The sequence below is a fragment of the Lineus longissimus genome, chromosome 2, assembly GCF_910592395.1.
Source record: "Lineus longissimus chromosome 2, tnLinLong1.2, whole genome shotgun sequence".
NCBI lineage: Eukaryota > Metazoa > Nemertea > Pilidiophora > Heteronemertea > Lineidae > Lineus > Lineus longissimus.
This window is the reverse complement of record NC_088309.1, coordinates 26,116,649-26,143,399: the sequence shown is the minus strand read 5'-3', so window position 1 is coordinate 26,143,399 and position 26,751 is coordinate 26,116,649. Positions and strand designations below refer to the sequence as shown.

Below are 26,751 nucleotides of genomic sequence, written 5' to 3'. Positions count from 1 at the left end.
TCAGGGCCATAATCGGGTGATCCCAAGCCATGTCAGTTTGAGGAGAGACAAGCACAAGAAGCAGACATGCATACCTTTACCTCTCTGTGACCACAGCGGTGGATCGAGCTGACCATGAGGGAGCAGCCCAGTCTCCAGGCAAGACAGGAAAGCCAGCAGATGGCCACCTTTTGGGAAGTGAATCGGCGGCCGCTGGACACCATCTTGTCCGACAAGTACAATTGTCCCGCCACTGTCCGCTGAAACAATAAAGTATGCTGTACTGCAAACTGCCAAATGTTCACTGGCATTTCAATTTCACAGATTTTGTTATCACAAATAACCAAGACTTGCAAAATTAACAACATCAGGATTGATCAGCCTTGCTTTTCCCAAGGGTAGAGACAGGCTACAGAAATAGATTCAACAGACATAAATCTTCTTTGACGGTCCCATTTGATCTCTTACCCCAGGGAGATGACATCGATTTATAGAATAAGAGATGAACACATTCTGTTAACCACCTCGACTTGTGGGTCGCAAGAGATCACTGTCGGTTGACAGTTAGACATTAAACTCGAAATGCTATGAATAGGATCTCATTACTGAAATGTAATGTACCGATCCCCGTCTGGAGATGACAGGCAGGAGATTTGCAACAGTCATCTTAGTGCCAGCAACAGCTTTTTATCAAAAGATGCTAGATGCAGCCGTCACAAAACTGGCAGGGGGCTCTGGGTGATGTTGCAGCAGAACACTTACGTTGCTGGTGGCAGTGAAGGTAAACAATCTCATCAAGGAACACAGTGACGGCATACTCCCAATACAGACTGTAACGAGAGAAACAATGCAAGGTTAAAGGTTATGAATATCACAAACTGGACATCACAGTATGGAGAGCTTTTTGGCTATCGTCAGTAAAATTTACGATGACCAGAAGGAACCTGAAATTTCATGGCCCCAGAACGGTTCAGAGCAATGAAAGTTCTGAGTCTTGCAGATGTACAGACAGACGCCAGTACAAGTCTTGCCATTTTGTGCAATGCTGAGCTGCCGCGCTAGACAAAATACTGAAATACTATAATTTTTGGGATGGCTCAGATTAAGAACCTCAGACATCACTAAAATGCCGTATTTAGCCGATGTGGTTGAGCCTTCCACAATAATGGCAAGTCTTGTACCAATTATGGCCTTCTAGACAAGACATACACAACGCTGTTGAAGAACATAATATCAAAATCATGGGAGCCCTCAGACAGAATCATGGACAACTACTCAGTTTCTTGAGAGCTCTTCAAGATAGATCAATCTACAGTCCCCGGCCAAGGAGGCCAATCAAGTAGCGGACCAACCGCTATCAGGCTCGCTAGCCTGAGCCACGGAGCTGATTGAGCCATCTTTTATTCATACAGCTACTTCCCGATTCAATCAATCATGGGTTCTGAAGAAAGAAATGCTGCATGCATGACTATAAGCAATAAAGCATAGCGGAACCATTTGCATTTTAGACTTTGAAGATTTGCCGCGTGTTCTCAAAACGTGGCCATACAGGCGGTATTCTTCAATATCTTTTATACCACTGAAATAAAACATTCTCTCTGTCAGAGGCATGTTAAAGCAGCGCAATGCAAAGCTCAGGGCCTGTCAGCTCTGAGGACTCAGGTTCGCTTCCCCGTCAATCCCAGTACTACTCATGTGTTACAGAAGGCAACTCTCTTTGACAGCGCAGGTATATCCTGCTCTTGACTCAATATTCTCTCACTTAATACTCCACCACTTAAACAATGAATTGACAAGTGTAAAAGGACAGGGTTTGACGTAGATGAAGGAAAAGCAATTAATCTCCAAAGGAAGCCATAGTCATCCTACGCAACACATGCACCATTATGCCATATCAACAGGCAGCAGACGAATAAAAATCTTCTTAGTTACAATATGCCAGTGCTCAGAGGGACAACAGCTTGTCACCAAAGTTCTGGTTTCTCGATGAAATGTCAAAGCTGCACTTGGGAAATTTAGCGTGATGAACCTTGGTATTTGTGTAGCAATGAGGTGACGAAAACAGTTATTGACACATACAATAGGGAAACAGGCAACCTGGGTTGGGGAAGAGAGCCGTGAGGTGGATTTGAGTGGGAGAATGCAGAATATGGGTTCATCTTTTTAGTCACATAGTTTTCCTCTCCACCTCGTTATTGAAGGAACAATCCTTTTTAATCATCCCACTCATTCATCAGCCAAATACCAGGTTTTCAATGGAATAAAATTGAACATCCAAACCAACAAGCTTCAGAGTATTGGCAAACAAAGATAACAGAAAAAAATATTTCTTTCAATCAAATTTTTCAAAAACTGACATTGTTTCAATCCAACCACGAGGAATGTTAAAAAAACACTTGAGAAAGATGTGATTTGAATTAGTAATAAATGTCAGGTTCATACCCTTCAAGGTAATCAATGCAGGATCAGTGTAATATTGATCCTCAGATACACTCACTTCCTATTCCGGTGGAGTTCACTCGTGGAGGATTCAGCCACCAATACTTTCTTCCTGTGCAACCACACAGCAATGCACAGGAATCACAGTCAACTAGATTTGAAACAGAGAATGCATCATACTGATCCGAACATGATGCTGTACACTGTCATGGCAACCACCAGTGTTGGGAATGACGTCTGCGCATTTGACGTAATAGCATCACTTGTGGGCAGGCTAAAGGGTTTTTGTGTCATGAAAAATAAAGTGCGTGGCATCTTCTGTACATGATGACATTAAATAGTGAAGGTGTGTGTTTTAGAAATTCAAACCGCAGCCTCACTGAATACTTTCACCAACTCTGTTACTGTTAACCAAACTGAGTGCGATTAGTATGAAGAAAACTGGGATTCCTTTTACCAACTTGCAGGATAAATTGATTATTTTTAACTATTTCAGGTTAAACCGACCCACAACCCATGCAACCCAGCCAAACTAAAGCTAATACTCACTATCGTTTTCCTCCCCGTTGCTTGATTAATTTTTCTAATGTCTTCGACCTAAAATATCATACAGTCAAACAAAACAGATGAATAAACAACAACAACTAAAAAACAAAATAGATACAACCTGCACACAGACTAATATGGAGTGCTCAAAGATTTCACCAAATGTGCAGTTTATTTCTTTAAATAAGGTAAAGTGCTACAATTATGACACAGAGAGTGAAGAATAGAGCTGGCAGTACCTATCAGTGCACACAGAGGCTACAATTGTACCTGGCTCTCTGCACTGGTCACGGCAAAGTAAACAGAAACATAGATTTTTAGTCAGATAAGAGTGAAAGTGTCACATCTTGGCTCAAAGCTGGTCACGAATGACACCAAGGTATAAGATATGTTTACTATATGGCACCATATGTAATGAAACATTAAGAAAGCAATTTCCAACAGGCAAGAATCTACGCTTTCTAAAGAACCAGGTCTCAGACACACAAAGACACACAATGGAACCGGTATGGCCAATGTTGTTATTGTACCTTTGACATTTTTAGCCAGCCATCTGCACCTTTGAAACATAATTTCTAGGAAACGGCTCATGATGAACTTATAAGGAAATAGACACCCCGTTACAAAGGGAAATCAGCTTCCAGCCTGTTGCACAAAAACAGCTGAATCAAGAGAATAAACTGTCAACATTGAGTGCCAAAGCAAATGAAACTGAGTGAAGCAAGCTACCAATTGGTTAAAATAAGAAATCCATGAGTTACCCTTCATTGCGATGCCATTTATACATGCCAGTAGATCCCGACGACATGTTGCTCATTATTCATTATAAAAAGACTGTATCTTTGACTTTAAATGCCAATGCTAATCATACGAATTACTCCCTTGAAATATATGATATGGGATATTAATGTGAAGTGACGGTACTGCAGTGGTATCAGCCGATGATAAATGGGTATCATTTCCTGTCATTAGACTTGTTGCCGGTACAATCATGATTATGGTCTATTGCTAGATGGCTCTTGGTTAATGATAATGCTCAGTTAATAGCGGGTTCCAGACACAGCTGAAAGTTTAAAAAAAGGCAGGCTCAAGTCTGGGCTAGAAGGCAGGCCCTATACCAGAACTCTGAATTGCAGGCTGGTTTGATGCATACACCAATATATACCACGCCGCCCCTTTGGCCAATGAGTTCCATTCCTGATGAGCTTGTTATGGCCAGTTATGAATTCAATTCATGTCTCAGTTGAAAGTGGGGTTAATCTTATCTCTTGTAGTACGTGAAGATACCATTCCTGTTCGTGACACTAATAATCAGTTGCCCGGCAACACGAAATGAAGCATGGTTATTATACATCCGCAACGACAGATACGCTGAAAGGAATGCTCGCTCTAAGTCTTATCTCAAGATCTGAGACATTCATGAATGAATATTTAAAGCTGCATTACGTTGCCCAAGACGTGAGGCCAATCTCTGATGATATTGGTATTATCATGATTGATGAGGTGTCATGATAGATAATGATCAAATCATGGAACTAACCTTGAAACTAAAATCGCGCCAAAATGTGGTACCAACCATGGCCCAGTACTTCCAGACACGAAGTAACAACGAGTCAGGGTTTTAAAACTACCACAGCCATCTGTGAAGCTTGCCTTGCATATTTTCAGCAACGCGTCAGCGCACATGATCAGGATTAAGAATATCTAATCAAATCTCATGTAGTTTGCCCATGTCCTCTCTTCTCCTTCAGAAACCTTATCGCTAAGGGAGACAGCAGGTGCCTGCAGCCGTATTGACAAACTACCAAGGGAACTCCAGCAGCTGACATCCCACCCCCAAGATGATCAAATGAGTGGCATGGGAAATCAATTTCCTCTGATGTCAGCCACATAGTGAGGTTCTCTTCAGGTCTAATCGTGACCATGAATGAGAAAGGACCCAAGGATAAGAAACAGTAGCCTTAGCTCAAGGTAAGCAGGCAATTTGTTGACCTCGTCGGGTCACTGTGGATCAATGGAGATCAATGAGAGCCTGAAGATGTGTCCAACTTGGAACATTCTTATTTAAGGTATCTGAGATTCCCAGTTTTTGCTCCCCAAGAGTTTTTGGAAGAAGTGATTGCTTGGACTGGGTGAAGTGACATTTTCAGCTTTTGAGCCAACATGTGACAACATCACTCTCAAATATCAAACAGATGAAGAAAGAAGAAACATAATATACACAACACCAGTGGTTCTTGTACAATATCTAACATCTTTAGGGTTGACCACACTATGCTGGCAGCTGTGATTACAATGGAATACATCTATTTGGACCTTTGATGGTTGACTTGAACTAGCCAATATTTGGATCCATTGAATCCATCAGCCATCTTGGTTGCCTTGGTTTTCATCAAAGATACTTGGAAACACACAGTACACTGCAATGTACACATTGTTGCATTTTCTACCAGGCAACAAGGATGGCCGACAGCCAATTGATTCGGTTCATACAGTGTAGATCCCAGTTATAGGCCAGCCAACATAATGGAGTTCACATGTGATATATTTTCCCACCTTCTGTCTATCTCTTCGTCATTTTCATCCACCTCACAGCAGCCATTCATCAGCTGATTTGGCGTCCATTTTATGGATAGTCCTTCGGCTGACTGGTGTAGTGAGAGATACCCTGGCATTCGTTCAACATTCTCTTTCTGGAATGAATAAGATGATGGGGTGACAAAACAAATCTGACAGGTATGAATTCAGAGCTCTGGTCCACAAGGGATCAAAGAAATTCACACTATAGCTAATCAAACGCCCACAAGGAGAGACGTATCCGGAAAGGATATTATACTAACAGTAATCGGTCTCAGACCAGGATGAAGGTCTGCAATATCTAACTTGACCTACCGGCTGAACAATGACATTATTCTTGCCATACAATAGTTGTGTCTTTGAGTTTTGATGTAACGACTCCACATATTCCTTGGCAGACAGTGGCGTACACCGAAGACTGTCCTCACTGCTTGAACTGGTGTTCTTGCGAACCTGAAGAGACAGGAAAAAGATGTCTGATCACTTTTATTCACATTTACACGATGTCCACATCATAGGACAGATATGAGTCACTTCCCATTTCCTATTGGCTTTTCTATGTTATCGTGTTGACAGGTTGTCATACCCAGTAGACACTTCATATACATGTAGATTTCCCAAAAGATATGCAGTATCTTCTATCGATCATTCAATCAGCTTTATTTCCCCCAACTAAGCTTTTTTGGCCAAATTCATTCATGCCTCGCAGTACAATCCCACATTCAATCTCCAGACTTCATCCCATTAGATTCCAGCCAATTTCTTGCTTGAGGTATAATGAGATAAATACGCCATTTTATTCATCGTTTAGCACCTCGTTTTCTTCAACCAAAAGCATTGCTGAATGCCACTCGGAGCTCAAATCCGGGAAAAAGATTTTTCCTCTAATTTCTATAGCCATTATGCATGAATTGGGCAATCTACTCAAATCGTTCAAAGGCTTGCTAATCAACTAGGAGAACCTGTGACAAGCCGTCTACAATCATGATGAATTTTCTCCTCTGCATTTTTTTTCCTAAGTGCGTTTTTGTCTGATTATTAAAAATCTTAACGTTTTTATCACATTGCCACATAATTCTGTATCTTTCCCTGGGTGCCAATCATGCCTACTACACTACCAAAACAGGAGTCAATACAAACATGACATTAGCAAACATAGAGTGTATTTACACAGCCGTTATGCCACACAGTATATCAGCGCTACCGTACCCTGCCATTTGACGTCAATGTTAGTTCAATTCCACTGCCTGAGTTCGCAAAGCTGATACCTAATTCAGACATTGTGATGCAGCGGTGATAAATTCAATTAAGCATTGGCTATAACCTTAGTGATGGGCCTGGCCATGAATATAGAAATGAATACAAAGGACATCTCAGATCAGCTACATCAATCACTCTCACATGAATAGTTCATCATCAACAGTACCTTTGCCCCTTTATTTTCTTGAGCCTACTATTCCCCAGATTTTCGTGAGATGAGAGGGGACTTTGAATTTTCCAATGAAATATAACATTTTGTTCCAATGCAGCATTTTCTGTGCGAAATCACTATAATCAGTGATCTGCCACTCACAAGACCAGTGGCAGATGGTTCTTTACCCACCACAAACAAATCAATGTTGGCAATTGATCCAACCGTCTGCTTCTACAACAACACATCGTTCACATTCAACTCATCTGCCAGGAAATCACACATATTGATATCATCATCGTGTTCACTGCACCACAAGTTGGCCCCTGGTTCTACATTCCTTACAAATGTATTGATACACAGGTCACTTTGGTCAGAGTACTAGGACTGAATGCAAAGGACTGATTGCAGCAGCGGGATGTCACCTGACTACAGCAGCTACAGCAAACAATTTATTATTGTCATCAGTAGGAGAAAGGCACCTCAGAACCTTTTAAAACTCTATATCTGCATCAACATGACCCCGAGTGTTCTTCTTGGGCAAAGCAAATCAACAATTACCTGTAATCCTAATCTTTTTGGTGATCCCGGGCCATTATAATGGTTGCCACTACTATGTATCCGATGCCTCTGGACCAGTTCGTCAGCAGGTGGGTCTGTCCAGAAGTGGTCTGTTGTCTTCATCTTGGTGAAGTCAAGGGCGCAAGGGCCAACTGCAATGAAAAACATAAAGTTATCAGCAAAAGGTCACAAACTATACTGAGAGAGACCTAAAGCAGTGTGGACATTCTCAAACCAAAGACATTGATCTGTTAATAAGATAATGGCAGATAAAGAAATAGCAGATGAAAGGAGCTTAAAAAGGTCTACAGACTCCACGGCCATTTTTTGCCAAGGCAGGTATTGTCTCTTGCTCTGCTCCAAACCAGGGACCTGCCCCACACACAAACAGCCAACTTTTCATTTCACTGTCTTTCATTGTTTTCTCAGCCCACAATGTTCTACATGTTCTAGATGAAAGTTATTTTCTTTTGAGATCTTCAGCAAACAGAAAATACTGATCATGAACAGCTTTCATCTGCATCTGCAGAAAAATGGTGAGTATTATCAGCTTAATTGGAAAATATCATCTGATTTGCAGAAAATGAGAGCATTTTCTGTTTTGTCTGCAAGAATCTGATCTCCTTTCTGTAACCCTTTTACTTTGTTGATAGCAGAATAATGCCTTTCATCAGCACTGTTGGTATTTCTTTCAGATAAACTGTGTAACTTGACTCAACTGAATTGAATTTTCAGGCAGTCCTCTTTCTACTGACTTTACTAACCAACCAGATTACTGCATGGCTCTGCATTTGCTAGTGGCACTCTCATTCTCATTAAACATACCGAGCGAGTCTACCCCTCTATCCAAAATACTGAATAATTGGGTAGCAATTTCCCACTCCCAGCCATATTATCATCTATAATGTAAACAACAGCTTCATGCAAAATGTACATGATTGACGACATGCATTCGCTGATGCATCACTTGTGAAAAGTACAAGTACATGCACAGTATGCATATTGTATTTATTGTACTTGTCCTGGAGAGCCATTGAAATGGATCACACAGCAACTTGATGTGGGTTGAGTTCATGGCTGGTTGTTACGTTGTTGAAGAGATCCAGGGTGAATCCTTGTCCTTGAGAGGCCAGAACGATCATGGCAACACACTACATGTACATCATAATGCAATATCATAACTTTTGGAAATGCAGTGCTCCACTTTTAAATGTACCATGCATCCTCCTCGACACAGAAACTCTGAAGTGATACATTTGTGACAGGTGGAATTGCACTACCCATCCTTTAACTCAACCCAAAACCAATGACAAGATTTGATTTGAAATTGCCTTGAGCAAGATGAATATAAATTCCTTGCACGCTCCAGTAAATTATGCGTATCTTTCAATTCTACATTGAATTGAACCCCAATTAGAGTTAACAAATCCATCTATTCCTAGCCTGACTGGATTACCAATTATCAGGAATTCTTCCTTGGTTGTATGGTAATGATTCACAAATAAGACATATTGCTTTCAGAAAGCCTCAGGCTTGCTACTTTAAAAGCTACCATTGCATCGCATAAATGAGCAGCATTAAATTGATAGCCAAGATTCCATGTTGACCAATCACTTTCGCCTCTTTATGAAACCACATAAAGCTTGTGAAAGATGGTCTTCGCACCATCAAACATGGAATGGAGGGAAAGAAATGAAGACTAATTCTTTCCTGGTTTTGCCACAATAATTCACACAGTTAATGTCATCTGCTCAAACATGCAATGGAGGACAAGAAATGAAGACTAATTCTTTCCCGACTTGGTGACAATGATTCATCAGCTTTACAGGCGCTGCATTTAGCAGATCCTTGATACCTCAAATTGCCTCCATGAAGATCATTGGTAATCAAGGAGAGGTTTGGTCAGTGAGGGTTTGATGAGATGTGGTCTCAGTAGCCAAGATCAAAGCTACAGTTAGTCAGCAAGTCACACTCAAATCAAATCCATGGTAATCTCTCTGCCTCTGTGAAACCATGGTGACATCGGGGACCTTATGACCATTGCTTGATTGGCAATCGGGCTGGTCATCTGGTTCTACGCAAACCTATTAATGATGTCAAGAATGAGAGTTGTTGTGCATTAACTTGGCAGCCGGCTTGGAATAGAAACAGCCCTTCTGCACCGTCTGCACCACCTGACTTACAATTAGCATGGTCTAGAAACGTATTGACAACCAATGAAAGCTCTCAGGAACCAGACTTAAAAGAAATTCCATGAAACATGCTGAGACCAAGTCGGACAACCATTGAGCTCAGGGCAACAAGACTAACAGCAATCCTCTGAAAAACATTGGTGAGAAATTGTGCTGTCTTCAAAGATGTGATGATCTTTTTGTCGCCGGAGGAAAACAAAGAATTATGAGTGGGTGACTTCTCCAATAACATGGGAAATGGCCCACACGCCTACTCAACATTTTTAAAGCCTTTACTGTTGGTGGCTCTGGTGATGATAAGAATGAGGTAGGATCAATTTTTATCCCAAAACTGATATCTCCAGCTGAAGGCAGATATAACACAGGTCTCTTCAATGGTGACTGCCAGACATGTAACGTATTGCGGTATGATCCATGATCTCCTTACTTCTACATGTAATACTATGAAAGAAGGGTCTCTCTTCCTATCTGAGGTGTTCACAATCTACACTTGTATTTAACCGTACAACGATTTAGAAAATGACATCATTTACTATTTTACTTACCAACTAACGATGCCAAAATAGGCCCATCCACAGCATCACCGACTATCGACTCCTTGTCATAGTATTTATTCCCATTATCCACAAGATACTCGACAATTTTGCCAAGAACTTTCTCAAACAGGGCTAACCGTATCCACAGATATTTTGGATTGTAGAACATCGATGGCTTCTTTGGCGTCTGATTTTTGTTGTTATCCAAAGATTTCCTGCAAGTAAAAGTGATGTGAAAATTCAAAACTCATCATGGATTGATTGCATTGCTCGTTCTTGTATGATTGGTCATAAGAGACTCAGAAGGGGATGATTGCGTTTTAATCATCCCTTACTTCCAATTTCATTTCATTAGCAGTAAACTCCCATGAAACCACTAATCAGGCACTGTCATCTGCACAACCTCTAAATACAGCCTGCTCGACTACAAGTCACCAGTCAGAAAGATACGATGTTGATATACGATAGCCAATAGAATGCTCTCAACAAGAGGTCATGACTGACCTACTTGTCCATCTGAGTAGGTCACATCCACCTAGATTCTAGCTTCACTACAAACAAGATTTGATGTTTCCAGGTCATATAACTGACAGTGAGGTCGGGTAAAATGAAGACAGAATTACACTTATTCTATTTTGCCCTCCTGACCTTGAAAAGTAGATCAAATCATATGTTCAGGATGTGAATCACTTACTTGGAGTCATTTGCTTCGACAGCGCTGAGTAACTTTGCCACCTGTGCTGCTGGCTCACAGTGTTTGGCGATTTTCTGGATAAGTGCCGATGTGTTGCTGTTCTTGAAGAGGCCCAGGGCACGCTTCTTGAGGCCATACTGGAGGCAAGCTTCTACGGTACCTAGAGAGAGAAGACAGAATGCTTTGATCAGTCACTACAAGCAGACATTACATGCAAACACCTTGGAAGGTTTCATCATCAGGATTTACCTTCCAGGACATTACGTTTCAGGATAGAAAGTTTTTTTAACTGAGAAATTATCCTGACATATTTTTATGTAATCTTGAAAGATCTTCCATCTAAGAAGACACTGTCGCGCTGTGACCACATGTTAACCCACATCAAACTCTTGTTCTACATGTATCACATCTTCTATATCTGCTTATATTATATATTGATATATTGGAAACCTCTGACATTCTACCATCGCCCACAATGCCCACTGAGGATAACTGATCATGCGAATTATCGTGGCAGATCTTCAGGGTTCTGGTCATGCAATGTCACATGAACCCCAACTTCCACTTATGACCAATGATGGAGAAAAATTCCAAAGGTTTTACATTAAAAAAAAGCATGCATAGACAACTACATGAGCAAATACCAAATTTGCCATAGACAGATGAAATTGGACTAATAACACTAGACTGTAGATGGTTACATCAACTCTCAATACAAAATCCAGCGGCTGCAATACAACATTCTGGAAATGTCAAAGGTCCAGGCTAATTCCTGCAATTTTCACAGCACCTTTTGCTAGGAGTTTGCAGGCAATTGCTCCACTAATGATTCATAAACGATGGGACTGGTATGGATGATGGCAAAGTTACGGTATTTGGGAAATTTTGCAGACATTCCAGAAGAAAGGCCAATATTTGGCTAACATTCTATACTAGAAGGACAAAATAGAACTGCAAGGTCATTTCTTCATCAACTGAGCTTAAATTTTGAATTCATATTGGTGATGAATCTACAAAACACAATCAATCAATGAAATTTGGAAATCTCAAGCATTTTTTGCACAGTTTGCTTCCATATGGTATGAAATCAACCACCCACACCAACATTCAACGCAAAACCAATCAATATCTCCCCCGATCATAACGATGGACCTGAATTAACCTAACCATCGGCAACGAAGATGGTTACCATGGCTACAGTGATGGAAGAGGACCGACATTCACCCACCAATGTATCTTCGTGGTGAAGTTGCGCTTCTTTCTGAATATATGTTGTGTAATTCACAAGTGCATAGCACACACTCTTTCACTAAATAGCCTAATGCATGAATGCTACAGACTTCTGTTCTAATGATTTTCAAGATATTTGGGCAGTGCCTCGACTTCTGCAGCACAATTCAAAACAAGGGCAGACAAGGACGTTTCCTTAAATATGTTTTTGAAAAATATGACTGACACCTCTCAATTGTCATATAATTTTATGTATAAGTAGTCAGTATTTTGCATGTGGCAATCATTCACTAAACGACGATACCTACTACTACTAGAACAACCTTGTTGACCAACTTGACCTCCAGTACGGTAAGCATCCTGTAACAGAATCTATTCCATTCAATCTGCCAACCAAATATGGGACCAAATATCGATTATTCTATCAAATTTTCACCCAATCATGACCTTCTTTGCTCAGCCTCAAAGGGGAATTTCGAACAGTGCTCCCACAACTGGATTAGAGGCATCTGGTAGGCAACACATCCAATCTGATCCAATTCATCAGAAATCATTTGGGTATTTATCGATTGGTCGAAAATAGAAACCGCGTCTCCTCGTGAGTACTCAATAAGGTCGGCAGGAAAGAGCCTTGGAATGAAGTAGGACTAGGACTTAGGAGTACCTGCGTCTCGGTTGTACTTGCCAGAGTGTCACAAAAAGCTGAGAATATAAGTCAGAATCTGTGGCGATGAGAATGGCCATTCGAACCTCGTCCCTACCTCATGTACCTTGAGGCAGCTATTAGCAGTACGTCTACCCACTGGATGTGAGGGCGACTGAACAATCCAGGATTGTTATTGACATTGTATATAAATCTCATGCAAAATGTTTTGGCCATCTAGAAAGAAATTTCTGAGTTGGACAATCAGTTTTGGCTCAGGCTGCAGGGCTTTCAGGTTCTTGCCATCAATGAAAGCACTCATTGATACCTGTACACCAGGGTAGCAAGCTGAAATCAGCAATTATTAAATGTCAGAGTGACTCCAACACTAGCAACAGGTTTCTTTATATCTACCCCAGGGGGGTGTTGACATGGAGATTCAGTTACCATAGCAACTCAATTATCGTCAACGATCAGTACCCACAATGCCCATCACTACACTTGCGGTTGAAGTAGATATTCTGGCAGTCATGGCTATCAAAAGCGATCATGGCAGACCTGCCCTTGTAGGAAAGAAGGCAAGGATAAGAATAACATTGGATCCATATCCCCTGAAAGCTAGTGAAAGCAGTCATTTTAGATTCACCCCTCCTTAGTCCTTGATTCTCACACAGTTCTACGTTTACAATGTGAATGATGTTTCTTGGCACATTGATAACGAAGTCAAATTGTATTGATCATACGTAGTTGCTCATATGACAGGTGGCTGAAAGGGACAGAGAAATTATGAGGAAATTGATTGAATTTATTTATCACTCTCGGTGTCTTAAGCAAAGTTTTATTCTCTACACTATTGGTATTCAATATTCATGGTGAATTTATCAGTTTTAATGGTAAATCTGCTCATCATAGCAAACATGGATGAACGTACTGGAACTGAACTAGAATCAGACAGTCTGGGCAAACATGGACATGCATATTGTTGTTGAATTAGAATCTGACAGTCTGGGCAAATATGGACATCCATACTGGCATTGAATTAGAATCATACAGTCTGGAGTAACATGGACATCTGTTCCATGTATGACATCGAGTTAGAACCGCCACTGAATAGAATCTGTCCGACTGGGCAAACATTGTCATTGAATTAGAATCATTATAACAGTCAGGGAAACCATGGTCATCAAATTGGGCCACATGCTAATTGTAACAGCACAGGCATGCATTTCCTTTGAAAACTTATGCTGAGCACTCGCATAATAATGCACGTTATTGAAATTTCCCTTGATACATGTAAGATATTGGTCTTTAAATTTCCCTAGAGGCAATGAAGATAATTGAAAATATTGTTCTCATCAATGAATAGAGCTGTGCCAAAAGTGCCAACACATTTCAGCACAAATTGCCTCAAATTACAACCATGACAGAGCCCCTAAATGCTCAATAAACAAAAACAATGCAATTTCACGCTAATCAGTGGATGAGCAGACGACAATTGGACACCATGTTTGATTGAAGAGTCTGGTTTGAAATGTCAAGCGTCACAATACCAAGGCTTGGCAACAAGACAAACAGGTTACAGGAAAATTCGTCCCCGGATAATTCGTCCCCGGAAAATTCGTCCCCGCAAATTCGTCCCCGGATAATTCGTCCCCAAGGAAAATTCGTCCCCGGATAATTCGTCCCCTAGGAAAATTCGTCCCCGGATAATTCGTCCCCGAGGATAATTCGTCCCCAAGGAAAATTCGTCCCCGGATAATTCGTCCCCGAGGATAATTCGTCCCCTAGGAAAATTTGTCCCCTAAAATAATTCGTCCCCAGAAAATTTTACAAAGTTGAAAGTTTCTGACTTTACTTTCTAAGACCCTTAAGTCTTGTCGAATGGACTGTAGTAATAACTACTACTTTCGATTTTTCTCATTCAGTGTAACATCTCTCTTTACTAATTACTCTTTACTAGTTACCTACCCCACTATTTTTATAGTAGGTAGAGGTAGGCAGGCAAAATATTTTATTGAAGAATTTAGAGCTTATCTTTCATTCTGACCAGTAAAAATACTTATTTGAAGAAAAAAAAAATTATTTCGCCTGCCTACCTCTACCTACTATGAAAAAAGTGGAGTAGGTAACTAGCTAGTAGGGTAGTAAATAGAGATATAACACTGAATGAGAAAAGTCGAAAGGAGTAGGTAGTAGTTATTACTAGAAAGTAATGTCAGAAACTTTCAACTTTTGTTAAATTTTCCGGGGACGAATTATCCTCGGGGACGTATATTCCGGGGACGAATTTTCGTCAGGGACGAATTTTCCAGGGACGAATTATCCGCGGGGACGAATTATCTGGGGACGAATTTTCCAGGGACGAATTTTCCTCGGGGACGAATTTTCCAGGGACGAATTTTCCTAGGGGACGAATTTTCCGGGGACGAGTTTTCCGGGGACGAATTATCCGGGGACGAATTTTCCTAGAGCCAGACAAACAGAATGTGGGATGAATGGGTTTGCTGGGTGATGTTGCCTAACCTCAATAATCATGACAAAGTCACAAATGCAGTTCCTTGGTTGTTGGTTTGCTGTTAAAATGGAAAGAATTCTGACAATGCAATATATCCGAGTGACTTTCTCGACCATGTTCCAGCATGTTCCAGCGGCCGTAGTTTCACTGGTACCCAATTGCGAAGGACTCCCAACTCAGACACAGTATCAACTCCAGAGTCTATCAAATACCATCACCTTCTTGCTTGTCGTATCATAGTGCAACCTTCAATTTGCAATAAAAATGAAGACTGAACTACCAGTACCACTACCAGCTATAAAACCACTATGCAGATGTTCAATTTCCAATGAAATACATCACTGATCAATCATGAGCTATTGATCAGACAAGTTTTGTCTTGTCACCAGATGTTAACATGTACCGGTGGCATCACCAGGGCATGTCCTTTTAAAATTCACTTTCAACGAATTTTATTCACTATTTGAATAAACGCACACTTTTGACGTCAGACATACATTATGTATACATTCACATGTATACATAATACAGAAAGAAAAATAAAAGGTTGACTCACCACATAGTGCTGTGATACTGCTGCTCTCCTCATGCACAAACTTGCGGGTGACCGCCTCCTCCATAATCGACTTGACCTTCAAAGACAAGAAAGTGACTTCAGATAAATGCAGCAGATCATAATGTGGGGATGAAACAGCTCTCCTCCTCTTCATGGAATCATGGAGACATGCGAGCACGGACATTACAAAGGGCTTGGCAAGTTATGTTGAATTCAAGTCTCTATGCATCCAGACTTGCATGGTTTTAAGGTACAGTATAAATTGACGAGATGTAAAAACCTTGGTGATCGTTCAGACCGAGAAATCATTGCCGTGCTCTTAGAAGGGAGTTACTATCAGGCTAAATTCTGTGTCCAAATTAATTCTTGCTATACTTTCTCCAGTACAGTGGAAGGGACGTTACAAATTTTAAAAACAATTTTCATACTTGAATTGAAATTTCTCCCCCTCTGTTGTAAGTAACTTCAGCCAAGGCAGGCCAACTGCTTACAATTAGACTAGTTTCTTAGTAATGGTTTCATGCAAATTTCTGCTACGATTGGTGTCAATCTGGATAATTATTCATGTCATATGCTTACATATTCTTGAAGCCTCTCAAGGCAGTTATGTCATGATCTTATGGTTGTCAGGCAACAGAGGTGTTACATTAGGACCAGCAACCATGAGACTGTTCAATAACCAGATAATTAAATGACAAAGTTCAATCAGACATCCTTTATTTCTCAAGTTCTGCACATTCTGTTTGCCTAAGATAGATTTATTCATCAAACAATATCTATTCCTTGATACAATAAACACATCAATTGACATAATTGTTGAGATAAAACTATCAAATTAAACACAAAACATCAAAATTAGGATATAATTAATCTGCAATAGGCTATAATAAAAAACAGTCAATAAGCAATGAATTGTTTGGCCTGGAATCCTGGTAATAATGAATCTGATTCAATTCCAGATCTTCGTTGGCTCGAACTTTATTATAAATCACATTATGACAATGTCTAGTAGTTGGTCCATCACGCGCAACTTGATTTTTCATTGCTACCATCAGCTCTGATTCATAGGCACAGCTGATGAGATTAAATAGGGTGATCAATTAGTAATGGACTCCCATCATTATGTTGCTAATCAATCATAATAAATGCGATCAATAAAGAACACTGTGCATCTTGAATGGAGATCAATCGTTTTGATAAGCTGGTCTATGTGATGTTTCACAATGATGAATGAAGTCACTGCTTGCTGTTTGTTAAAGGCCAAATGTATTTTGTACATTAGAAACAAGTTAACGTATCTGTCTTAGTCTAATAGTCTTATTCTAAAATTTGTATAAGTACGAAGTTCAAGTTTTTTTTAGAAGTAGCAGTGAGGAAGGCTGGGGAGGGCTAAACTTCTCAACCTCCCAAAGTCACACCCTGTTATCGAAACTCTGGATAAACATAGCAGTCTGACATAGTTATCATCTCCTTCATATCATTGGTAGGCCAGATGCTGTCTCACACAAGATACTAATTCTGCAGGGTTAGAGTTTTACTGATAATATTCAGACAGCACTCCGGATATCCAGGGATTTGGCAAAATGACAAACCTAAAATATCTAACCATGTGCAGAGCTGCACTGCAGCCGGCCCTGCAGATGACAACAAGGGAAATATTATCAAAAGGATTCAGCATTGCCATTGTAATTGTGTAGACAGACACAAATACATGTACTGAAAATACCAAGTTTCAGCACAAATTCTGGACGATGGCATTGTGTATGACTAATAACTGCACTTCTATTTTCCTGGATCACCTGTAATTACGAACGCATACCCTTTTTTTATGTTGATTAAAACCCCTGGATGAGAGGACGTCACACACTGACACAAGTAACCCAGTCAGTGACACAGGTGACAGCACAGGTGCTGAGGCTGGTACCGGTATAATATTGGCGGTAACAGCTTTGGCCCGGATTGCCAGTTACTAGTGACTAGTCTAGTGTTAGTGTTACTGTTTTAGGCCTCCCTCAGCCTACTCTCAAACTAAATGAGAAAATTCACCTGTAGAGATGAACTGGACAGACACAAGCAGACTATTCACAAGCATTGTTATGACATGTAGCCTCTATAGAGCAATGTTGAGTCAAGAGAATGTGCCATCCCTATGCCTCGATTGCCATGGCCGGGTAGGAAAAAGTAAAAAATATGCCACCATATTCTCACCTCTTTCTTGACATTTCGCAGCAATCTCTCCCGTATTTCCTTATCTGAAACAAGTAAATACCAAAAATTAAGCACTCAAAGAATCTTTATAACACATCGTTACTTTAGGCCAATATGAAATAACCAGAAATCCGGCGATTTTGTAGGAATCTCACCATTTTCAGATGCCATTTTGACAGAACTCTTGATTATTTATGCAGTAGCCGAACAACACCAATTTTGTAGCCATCCGAGAAGTTATAGGTGACTTAATAAATCGCAATAATATGACTATTATGACTCTTGAAACATCATAGAATAATTACACAGACAACTAAATCATGAAAAGTGTAACTTTTAGGATCAAACTGTGGATAAAACGGAGTCTTATGAGTTTCTAGGAACTTCCTGGAATTATGTATTCATACGCGCCATTTAAACTCCTATTTTTGGCGATTTGTTACATCCTCGATGTACACATTGAGGGATGTCGGAGTTCTGCTGGTAACAAAAGATGACGTCACCATTACAGGGTTGGCTCTCAATCTTGACACTAGAGGCGCTGATGTCGTTCCTAAACAACGGAAATTGAATTTTTAATTTCGGCACTGTGCGAGTTTGGGTTGGCTCTGAGAATTTTTTCCTCCTAGCCCATTTTTAGCCAAGTGGCTGTCACTTTTAGCCATATTGTGTCAGCTCTAGCCATTGCCGATCTTTTGTCCATCTTGGGGCCGACCCAGCCCACAGTAACATGTGCGAGGGGTTGGTTCTAAAAGCGGCATTGGCATTGGAACCAACCCATGTGCGAGAATGGCAGCCCGCCAGAGGCTACTGGGACCAGCAAATCAACGAACGATTCGAGGAACCCGTGACCGGAGACTCCATGGCAACGAAGCGAGCGGGAAACTAGCCGATAATTTATGCGTAAGGCAACCAGCAGCGCCACCAAAATCACTGTAGCGGCAACGGGTAGAACTACAATGCAGACGATAGCAACCACGTGTGACAGCGCGGCCGCCCGCAAATATGATAAAGTTTGACTGACTAACGATCGTTCCTTGGTGCATTTTTGGTGTGGAAGTAGATCTTTTTGATAGACTTTGACCATACTCTCTCGCCAAATCATGGAATTCAAATTGAATTCGCAAAATTTTTAGCCAGACATTGTTTTACATTCGCCACTAGTGTGCAGCATTCGCAAGTGGCGAAAATGCGAACGGGCGCGCTAACCCTGCATCTACGCATAGTGAAGGGGCATGGCACATCCGGCATGTCTCTGTGTCAATATAGGATACTTCTCATTCCAACACTCTGAACAATGGGTAGGCCGACCACCAACATCGAGGTAAAGGTTATGTTGACCGCAAGTGGAATACCAGTAGGCCTATTTTCTCATCCAGGGCCCGGTTTCTCAAAGAATCTTAAGTGTTTGTCTTAAGTCATAATATTTTGACTAAGCCAAGTCAAAAACTTAGGTACGAATCTCAAAGCATCTTGTGTCCTTCCTTCCGACTAGCTACCGTGCTTAAGTTTTTGGGGTACTTAAGTCGGCTAGGCGAGTTAAGATTCTTTGTGAATCAACTTAAGACAAAACTTAAGAAATTCTCATACTTAAGTCACCAAAACAGACTTAAGATTCTTTGAGAAACCGGGCCCTGATTTGCCTTGAGTGAGGACAGTCTAAGCGGACCGATGCTAATTCGTATTTCCCACGTTATGAATTTATGGTTGCGTCACCTCTAATTTCTAGAAGAACTCCGACATCCCTCGAAGTGTACATCGAGGTTGTAACAAATCGCTATTTTTGATGAGCCAAAATTATTATAATTGGGCCTATTGGACATCGGTATGTAAAAATAGTAGTTTAAAAGTACGAAATTAAAAAAGATTAATACAACTTCTCAAGTTGGAATATAGAATTATCTCAACAGACGTTTTTTACTTATCTCATATTTATTAAGCAGAATTTAACATTTCCTGGCATTTGCTGCATTTCTTGGAACTCATCTTTGTGACCTTCACCTTTTGAATTGGACACACTCATTTATTCTAGGGATGACAACTTATAAAATTATATGTTTATAACATAATAATAAATGTTTTTCTTGTAGTTGTTTATTCATTGGAACATGCATTACATTTAAATAGCGTAGAATGCATTTGGTAAAATATCAACAGGAATAATATTTCTCCTTTTCATAAATTGTTTGCTCGTAACACCCCCGTCATAAGTTCTGTCACCAAAATAAGGAAAATGGCAGGAGTAATGCAGGGTGGTGGAGCTTTTCCCGACTTTGACATGCTCAGGATTGTTGCCAGGGGGCAACTAAAACTTCTCCTGGAGTCTGTAAGCATCATAAAGTACTGCTCTTTGAGCTCACATGTAGTGAATGACTTGAAAGGCATTCATGATCATTTATGCAGCAAAGAAGTGAAAAGGGTCCTGATTTGTGCCACGCCCCCTTTTTCAGTTTTCTCTCACTGGGCCTTGTCACTCATTCTACTAGTCGCAATTCTTTATGTATACCCAAAATGCTGTTATATCATGAATGTTAATAACCAGTGCCATATCATAGCATTTCAATAGCCAATATTCCACTAAAGAGTCCAACACTATAACTTTGATTGAACAACACGTATCCCGGCCCCCCCCCCCCCCCCCCCGAGTCGAGTTTGACATCCGGCATTGGCGGCAACTATATCATACACTACAGATCATAGTTGTTGTGACACACATTCCTGTGATCGGAACAAAGCTTAATGTAATGTTCAGTATATAGGGTCTAGGGAGTCTTTAGCTGATATTCTGATGACTATCATATCATCGCGAGGACAGCAGTTGGGGAGCAGAGGGCATACCATTGTAATATATTATAAGAGAGCAGTGAATGTAAAATTATAAATATCCAATGTCTTCATCTTCAGATGCCTGAGCTAAAAGACCTGATCATAGAACAACCATTGATGAAGCCTTTGGATAGAATTGCTGGAGCCCAGTTCCTCAAGAGCCATGGAGTGGACAAGATCTACAAACTGGAACCAAGTACAACCAAGGCCCTATCTGGCTGTCGGCAGTGAGTATTTGAACTATCCAGTTAGGTCCACCAGTTTGGAAATAACTCCTCCCAGTCCCATAAGATTTGGTATGAGGAGAACAGTCCGGCAGCGCCTGTGGTTAACAGTGCTGTATCTCTGGATCAGCTCTGGATGAACCAGCTTCGTTTTCAAGAGCGTTATTACTGTCTGGCTAGTGCTAATCATAGTCCTTTGAATCAAAATCTTTTTTGAATTCTCTCTTTCATATCATAATGCATAGTACCTATAGTTGCTTGCCCCTTATTCACTGACAAAAATCGGGTCAGTGATTCCAATTATTACTTTTGGTGAATTCCATATTTTTCAGGAGGATGTACCTGATCCGCCCAAGCATGAAGAGTGTCAAATGTGTTGCAGATACAATAAATGCTGACATTGCAATTCAACAGAAAAGGAAATACAAAATCATCTTTGTGCCCAAAAAGGTGAGATTTTTCCTTTCTGTGTCCCCTTAACAACTTGAGCTCAATGACAATAGGGAAGAAGATCAATACCTGTTCTTCATTCAACCATCCACAGTGTAGTCAGTCCGACTTCTAGTCCTGATTTGTTTGCCTTGTATATTGGCAGTCCCTAAAATCTGGTCTTGTTACTATAGGCCTCCATGAATTTTGATGTATGGCTATAGATCCATGCACTTGATTGGGAACAACGTTTACATAACGTAGTGTTGGCCGTCATCACGTCACCCTGCATTTTTACATTACTGTAACGTGACAAGACACGACGTCTTCATAAACGTTGTTCCCAATCAAGTGCATGGATCTATAGCTATGCTGTCCTATCAGTATTTTCTTTGCTTCAGTGTCACGTTTGTGAGCGGATCCTTGAACAAGAGGGCGTATTTGGACATGTCTCACTGGACGAGTTCCACCTCGACTTGATTCCATTAGATAGAGACTTGCTATCCCTGGAGATGCCAGGGTTCTTCAAATCATTCTTCTTAGTGAGTCATTTTATCTGCTTCTGGTGGTGGGATGATTTCTAGTTCTGTCAACTTGGGTTCACTGATACTGACTGCCCATGGATGAGCTCATCATCTATTAGTTGGTTCATACAATGCAGAGGTCTGATGTTGTCTTTAGTGGTTGCTAACTCATCTCTATAGAGTATCAATTCAAATTTTCAAGAGACTAATTGTCACTAATTGGTCTGAAATGTGTCAATGAGTATCTTTTTTCTCTTGAAGGAAAATGACCAATCATGGTTGCACACTGTTGCCAAATCGCTTGTGAGTCTCCAAGACTTGTACGGTATCATTCCAAATGTCTATGGCGTGGGCAGGGGGTCAAAGGTGAGTATTGGTAAACTGAGTTGGGAATTTCATTGTTAAGAGTTTATTTTAGTTTCAAAGATCCAAAACAGCACTTCAAATAATGTTGATAGCATATCAAACAGATTGATTTTGACATTAGCACATCGTCATTTAAGAAAATGTCCCAATTCCTTTTCAACTGTTATTTTTATTGTCAATGTAAATGTTGGTCTACAAGTCGATTTTTTTCTTTAGATTTCATTTGACTTGATGAATATGATGTTACGCTATGGCTGTGATCAGAAGAGAAGGGTCAGCAATGAAATCGGACATGTGTTCTTAATTGATAGAGGTATAAAGTAAAAAATGACAGAAATATTGATTTAGTCAAACCTTAAGAGAGCCTGCCACAAACATGACCTCAAATTAGTGACAAGGGAACTTAATGTGTTAACTAAGGAGATTTAATTGGTGTCTGTGTGTAATCCAGGATCTTCTGGAGGAAACATATTTTCAAAGAGGTTGTCCTCTATGGTCTTGGTGAAGACTCTATGGAAGCTGCTCTTCATATGGTACGAAAACTCAGACTCTAATCTCAGCCAAGTACTGATTTCCTTTCAGATATAGACTTTGTGACTCCACTTCTATCGCAGGTGACATATGAGGGGTTGGTGGACGAAACATTTGGAATCAAAAGTGGTAAGCATTCCTCTGATGATAATGAACTTAAATGCCAAAATACCACTAATTTCATGTGTTTAATAAAGGAGATCATTTCCTTTGGTCCGGCGCATTTCATGAGCAGCTGAGTAAGATATACATGGAGATATTGAATGTCTCGCTGCAAGTTATGCTGCACCAATCTCTGTTTGAATGCTGCCCTTCTTTTAAAAGGGTCACATGATCTACCATTTCATAGCAAGTGAAATTGTTATGGTGTTACTGGATTAGTGAGACTTTACAGTATTCCTGTATCTTGTAGTCCTTCACTGCAATGTTGTTCTTGTGGTGGGGTCCTTGGCCATCACTGAATGAGTTCTTACTTTGTACTTGTCAGGTTTTGTTGAGTTTGGTCCGGAGATCACCCGTGCCAAGACTGTGCGGTTATTGCTGACTTCAGACGATGAGGTCTTCGAGGAGATTAGAAATCGACACTTTTCAAATGTATTTGGTTATCTTGGTGCAAAAGCTAGGGAGTTGCAGAGTGGATATGATGTAAGTCTCACCTTGCTAGATAGAAGGGCCTGTACATCCTGTAGAATTGGCATCTTGAGCAGAGCTTCAGCCACCCTTTTATTCACATTAGTGTACAGCAGTCAGTGCAACTAATGTCCACATTGTCCGATGCAATTTGATGTGATGATCTGTGGATGCAAACAGTCCATTACAAATTTCCTTTGGCTGGTCGCATCACTCCAATATCATTTTAATGACTTGGGTGTGTTAATCAGTTTGATCCGGTTCAGATCTTATTTAATCTAAAATAACTACCAGAATGACCTTTTCCTTTACAGAAAAGACATGGCATATCATCAGTGAGTGACATGAAAAACTTTGTTTCAAATGAATTGAAGGGGTTGAAACAGCAACACAAGTCATTAGCTTTACGTAAGTACTCCTTGAGATATACATCGAGGATGGGACTAACAGGGGAGGCAACGATCATTCATCGCCTTCAAACTGGGCACTTTGGTCTACAGTGTAGTAGACACAGTGCTGCACCAATCTGTGAGTCCAATCCAAACTCCAGTTCACATCCTGCAGGACTGCCTTGACTTCGCAGCTCAACTACTTAAGACATGACGAGAGGGATCAGAACTGAAGACCAGGCTGTAGGGGTCGGGTCGCTGGATGAATTTGCCTAAAGTTCTGTGTTGCATTTTGGATGTCACAGTGATGTTTTATCAAAGTTACATGTCCATTTCAGATATTGGTGCATCAGAAGTGATACTAGGAAAGAAGAATAAAGGAGATTTTGAAGAACTTCTGACGACTGAACACAGTATGTACATCTCTCCCCATACCTGGTTGTCATCTCTAAGGTCGTCTCTTGATCCCCATATACATGTAAAGCTTTGTTTCCGGGGTTGAACCAAATCCCAATTATGTCAATAGTTGGCAGTCCGGGAGTATACATGTAATACTCCAGTGTTTGATGAGATTAACAGATCTAACCGCATATTTTTCTCACTGTTTTCAGATTTGCTAGAAGGTATAGAATCTCGAGGGATCACTAACTACATTGAAGAGTGCATACATCGACAACTGGACAAGAGCCTTATACTCAGACACCTCTGCCTATTCTCACAGACCAATGATGGACTCCCACCCGCCCTTTACAAAAGTATGAGGACACAGTTCTTACATGTAAGTCACCTTGTATACTGTACAGCTGTATTGCCTCAAAGCACTGTCTACTCTCTCCCCATCCTATTCCGGAAACCTTTCTGGAGAAACAAAGGGGCGCATATACTACACTACACTTTGCCATTTCAGGCCAGTTGAGAGTACCAAGTTGCACTGACCGAGCATGTGAATTAGTCGCAAGGCTTCAAGTTGTCGGTTACTTTCATAATTGCGCTTGAAGAGAGACATCCCTTCTTTCATGTATTCTAATTCACCTCCAGAGTCATGGCTTTGAACATCTTCTCACATTCCACAACCTGAAGAAGATTGGTCTACTAACAGAACAAGAGAAGGCACCAACTCCAGCTGCCAAACAACTGGGCATAAGGAAGAGTTCATTCCAGGCTCTAAGAAAGAAACTCAATTTGGTAAGTTTTATTTGTGGCAAAGATCCTAGATGAACCACCAAGCTAAAAATGAGGATGAAAGAAAAGAATCACCAATAGATCTGTTGAGTACACCTCGGAATGATTTGTCTGCCTACAAATGCAGAAATGGTCTTACTGATACTCAATTTGCTGTACCAGGTTCAGTTCCTGACAACGTTTTATATATCGTTCAACTCCTTGATGTTTCAGGTACCAAAGTTCAACGAAGACTTCAACTTAAAGAATCCGTCTCATATGGCGTATGTGTTCAGTGGAGCTTATACACCTCTTTCCTGCAAGTTGATTGAGCAGGTGATCAGTCGTGAAGGTTTCACAGGACTGGAAGACGTCATGAAACACGTACCAGAACCTGTCTTCTCGGAATATAAAGTCAAGTCTGCCAGAGGTAAATATACTTTAGTTGCTCTTTCTGAACTTTAGGAGGAATCAATCTAGCTAAATCTTATACCATACTTTAAATGCAATGGATAGTTACAAAACCAATGTTGGGTGTCACTCAGATCAAACTTACGTGGCAACTTTAATAGTACTGAAAACACTTTGGTCAAAACAACTGAACATAAATTTTCGTTTGTTTGATTGTTGTAAACCAACATTCTTGAATCTTGTTTCAGCGACTACCTCCAGTAAGGTCATATTGGTCTACTTCGTAGGAGGATGCACGTACTCAGAAGTTGTGGCTCTCCGATTCCTAGGCAAATTAAAAGGTTTGTGTTGCTATGCTTCTCAGTCTTCCATGCATATCTCAAATTCTACTCCCATATCTGATTCTACAGTGGATTTGTCTCATACAGGGGAGTGGCCTGCTAGTGCTGGCTAAGGTGTTGTATGACTCTTCTGTTATTTCACAACCTAAGGTGGCAGTTCATGCCAAAGACTAAACTAAAAATGACACAGATAAATTCATTTTCCAGGGTGGAGATTCATCATCGCTACATCAGAAATGTTGAACGGCCGGTCACTGATGGACCAGGTTGTGGACACTGCTGCAGAACGGTAGCATCAATAAACCGACCAGTTTCACTTCAGAGACTTATGAGACGTGCTTGTTTGCACATTCCATGATCTTGAGGTTACAGGCTAACTTCCAGACAGGAGGAAGAAAACAAAAATGTGTGTTCAAGGAAAACTTTGGCAACTGGGTTTTGTCAAGTTGATTTCGCTAAACGTGATCAGCTTTAAGAATATTATTGAAGATTAAGATATCACTTGTCATGTTGCATTCATTTATTCTTGCCACAATGTAGAGCTTGAGATCTGAGAGGAGTATTGGGAGGCCAAACTGCAGGATTAGAAAGGTGGGGAAGTAAGAGATAGTCCATGTCCCTTGATAGTTCAAGTTTGATTGTAAAGGTCACCTGAAACAGAAGTGTATAAATTGTTTATAGATCTGTATCTACAAATGTGCCATTGTGTATGAAATAAAAATCAAAGGACATAATATTATGTCTTTGTCATTGTTATTCCGCTTTAGAGACACATATCTGTCTATACTGCCTATACTGCTTTGAGGAGTTTGAATTGATACCCAATCAGCGG

The 26,751-nt window shown here is 40.5% G+C and overlaps 2 protein-coding genes across 10 annotated transcripts in view; one reads left to right on the top strand and one right to left on the bottom strand.

The window, feature by feature from the left end:
• LOC135483273 (small G protein signaling modulator 1-like) overlaps positions 1–18,501 on the bottom strand; it is a 33,326-nt gene extending 14,825 nt beyond the window's left edge. For 2 of the 9 annotated variants that reach the window (XM_064763994.1, XM_064763996.1), the window contains exons 1-11: positions 18,243–18,500; positions 18,088–18,131; positions 15,880–15,955; positions 10,936–11,095; positions 10,251–10,456; positions 7,514–7,665; positions 5,857–5,994; positions 5,521–5,657; positions 2,968–3,015; positions 742–809; positions 75–239 (exon numbers count right to left, since the gene is read on the bottom strand). In XM_064763994.1, the coding sequence (XP_064620064.1) occupies positions 75–239; positions 742–809; positions 2,968–3,015; positions 5,521–5,657; positions 5,857–5,994; positions 7,514–7,665; positions 10,251–10,456; positions 10,936–11,095; positions 15,880–15,955; positions 18,088–18,131; positions 18,243–18,258 (1,210 nt within the window). In that variant the 5' untranslated portion in view covers positions 18,259–18,500. Of the gene's footprint in view, positions 1–74; positions 240–741; positions 810–2,967; positions 3,016–5,520; positions 5,658–5,856; positions 5,995–7,513; positions 7,666–10,250; positions 10,457–10,935; positions 11,096–15,879; positions 15,956–18,087; positions 18,132–18,242 lie in introns of all 9 variants that reach the window. The other 7 variants (XM_064764001.1, XM_064763998.1, XM_064764000.1 and 4 more) reach the window with 5 other exon arrangements.
• A 1,790-nt stretch (positions 18,502–20,291) lies between these two features.
• On the top strand, positions 20,292–26,643 carry LOC135483866 (vacuolar protein sorting-associated protein 33B-like). Its single transcript, XM_064764918.1, has 15 exons — positions 20,292–20,413; positions 20,992–21,140; positions 21,470–21,587; positions 21,968–22,108; positions 22,352–22,456; positions 22,673–22,769; positions 23,039–23,116; positions 23,475–23,632; positions 23,932–24,025; positions 24,345–24,419; positions 24,618–24,784; positions 25,045–25,191; positions 25,402–25,597; positions 25,827–25,919; positions 26,127–26,643. The coding sequence occupies exons 1-15, from the start codon at positions 20,321–20,323 to the stop codon at positions 26,210–26,212; spliced, it is 1,797 nt and encodes a 598-aa protein (XP_064620988.1). The 5' UTR covers positions 20,292–20,320; the 3' UTR covers positions 26,213–26,643.
• The last annotated feature ends 108 nt before the right edge of the window (positions 26,644–26,751 follow it).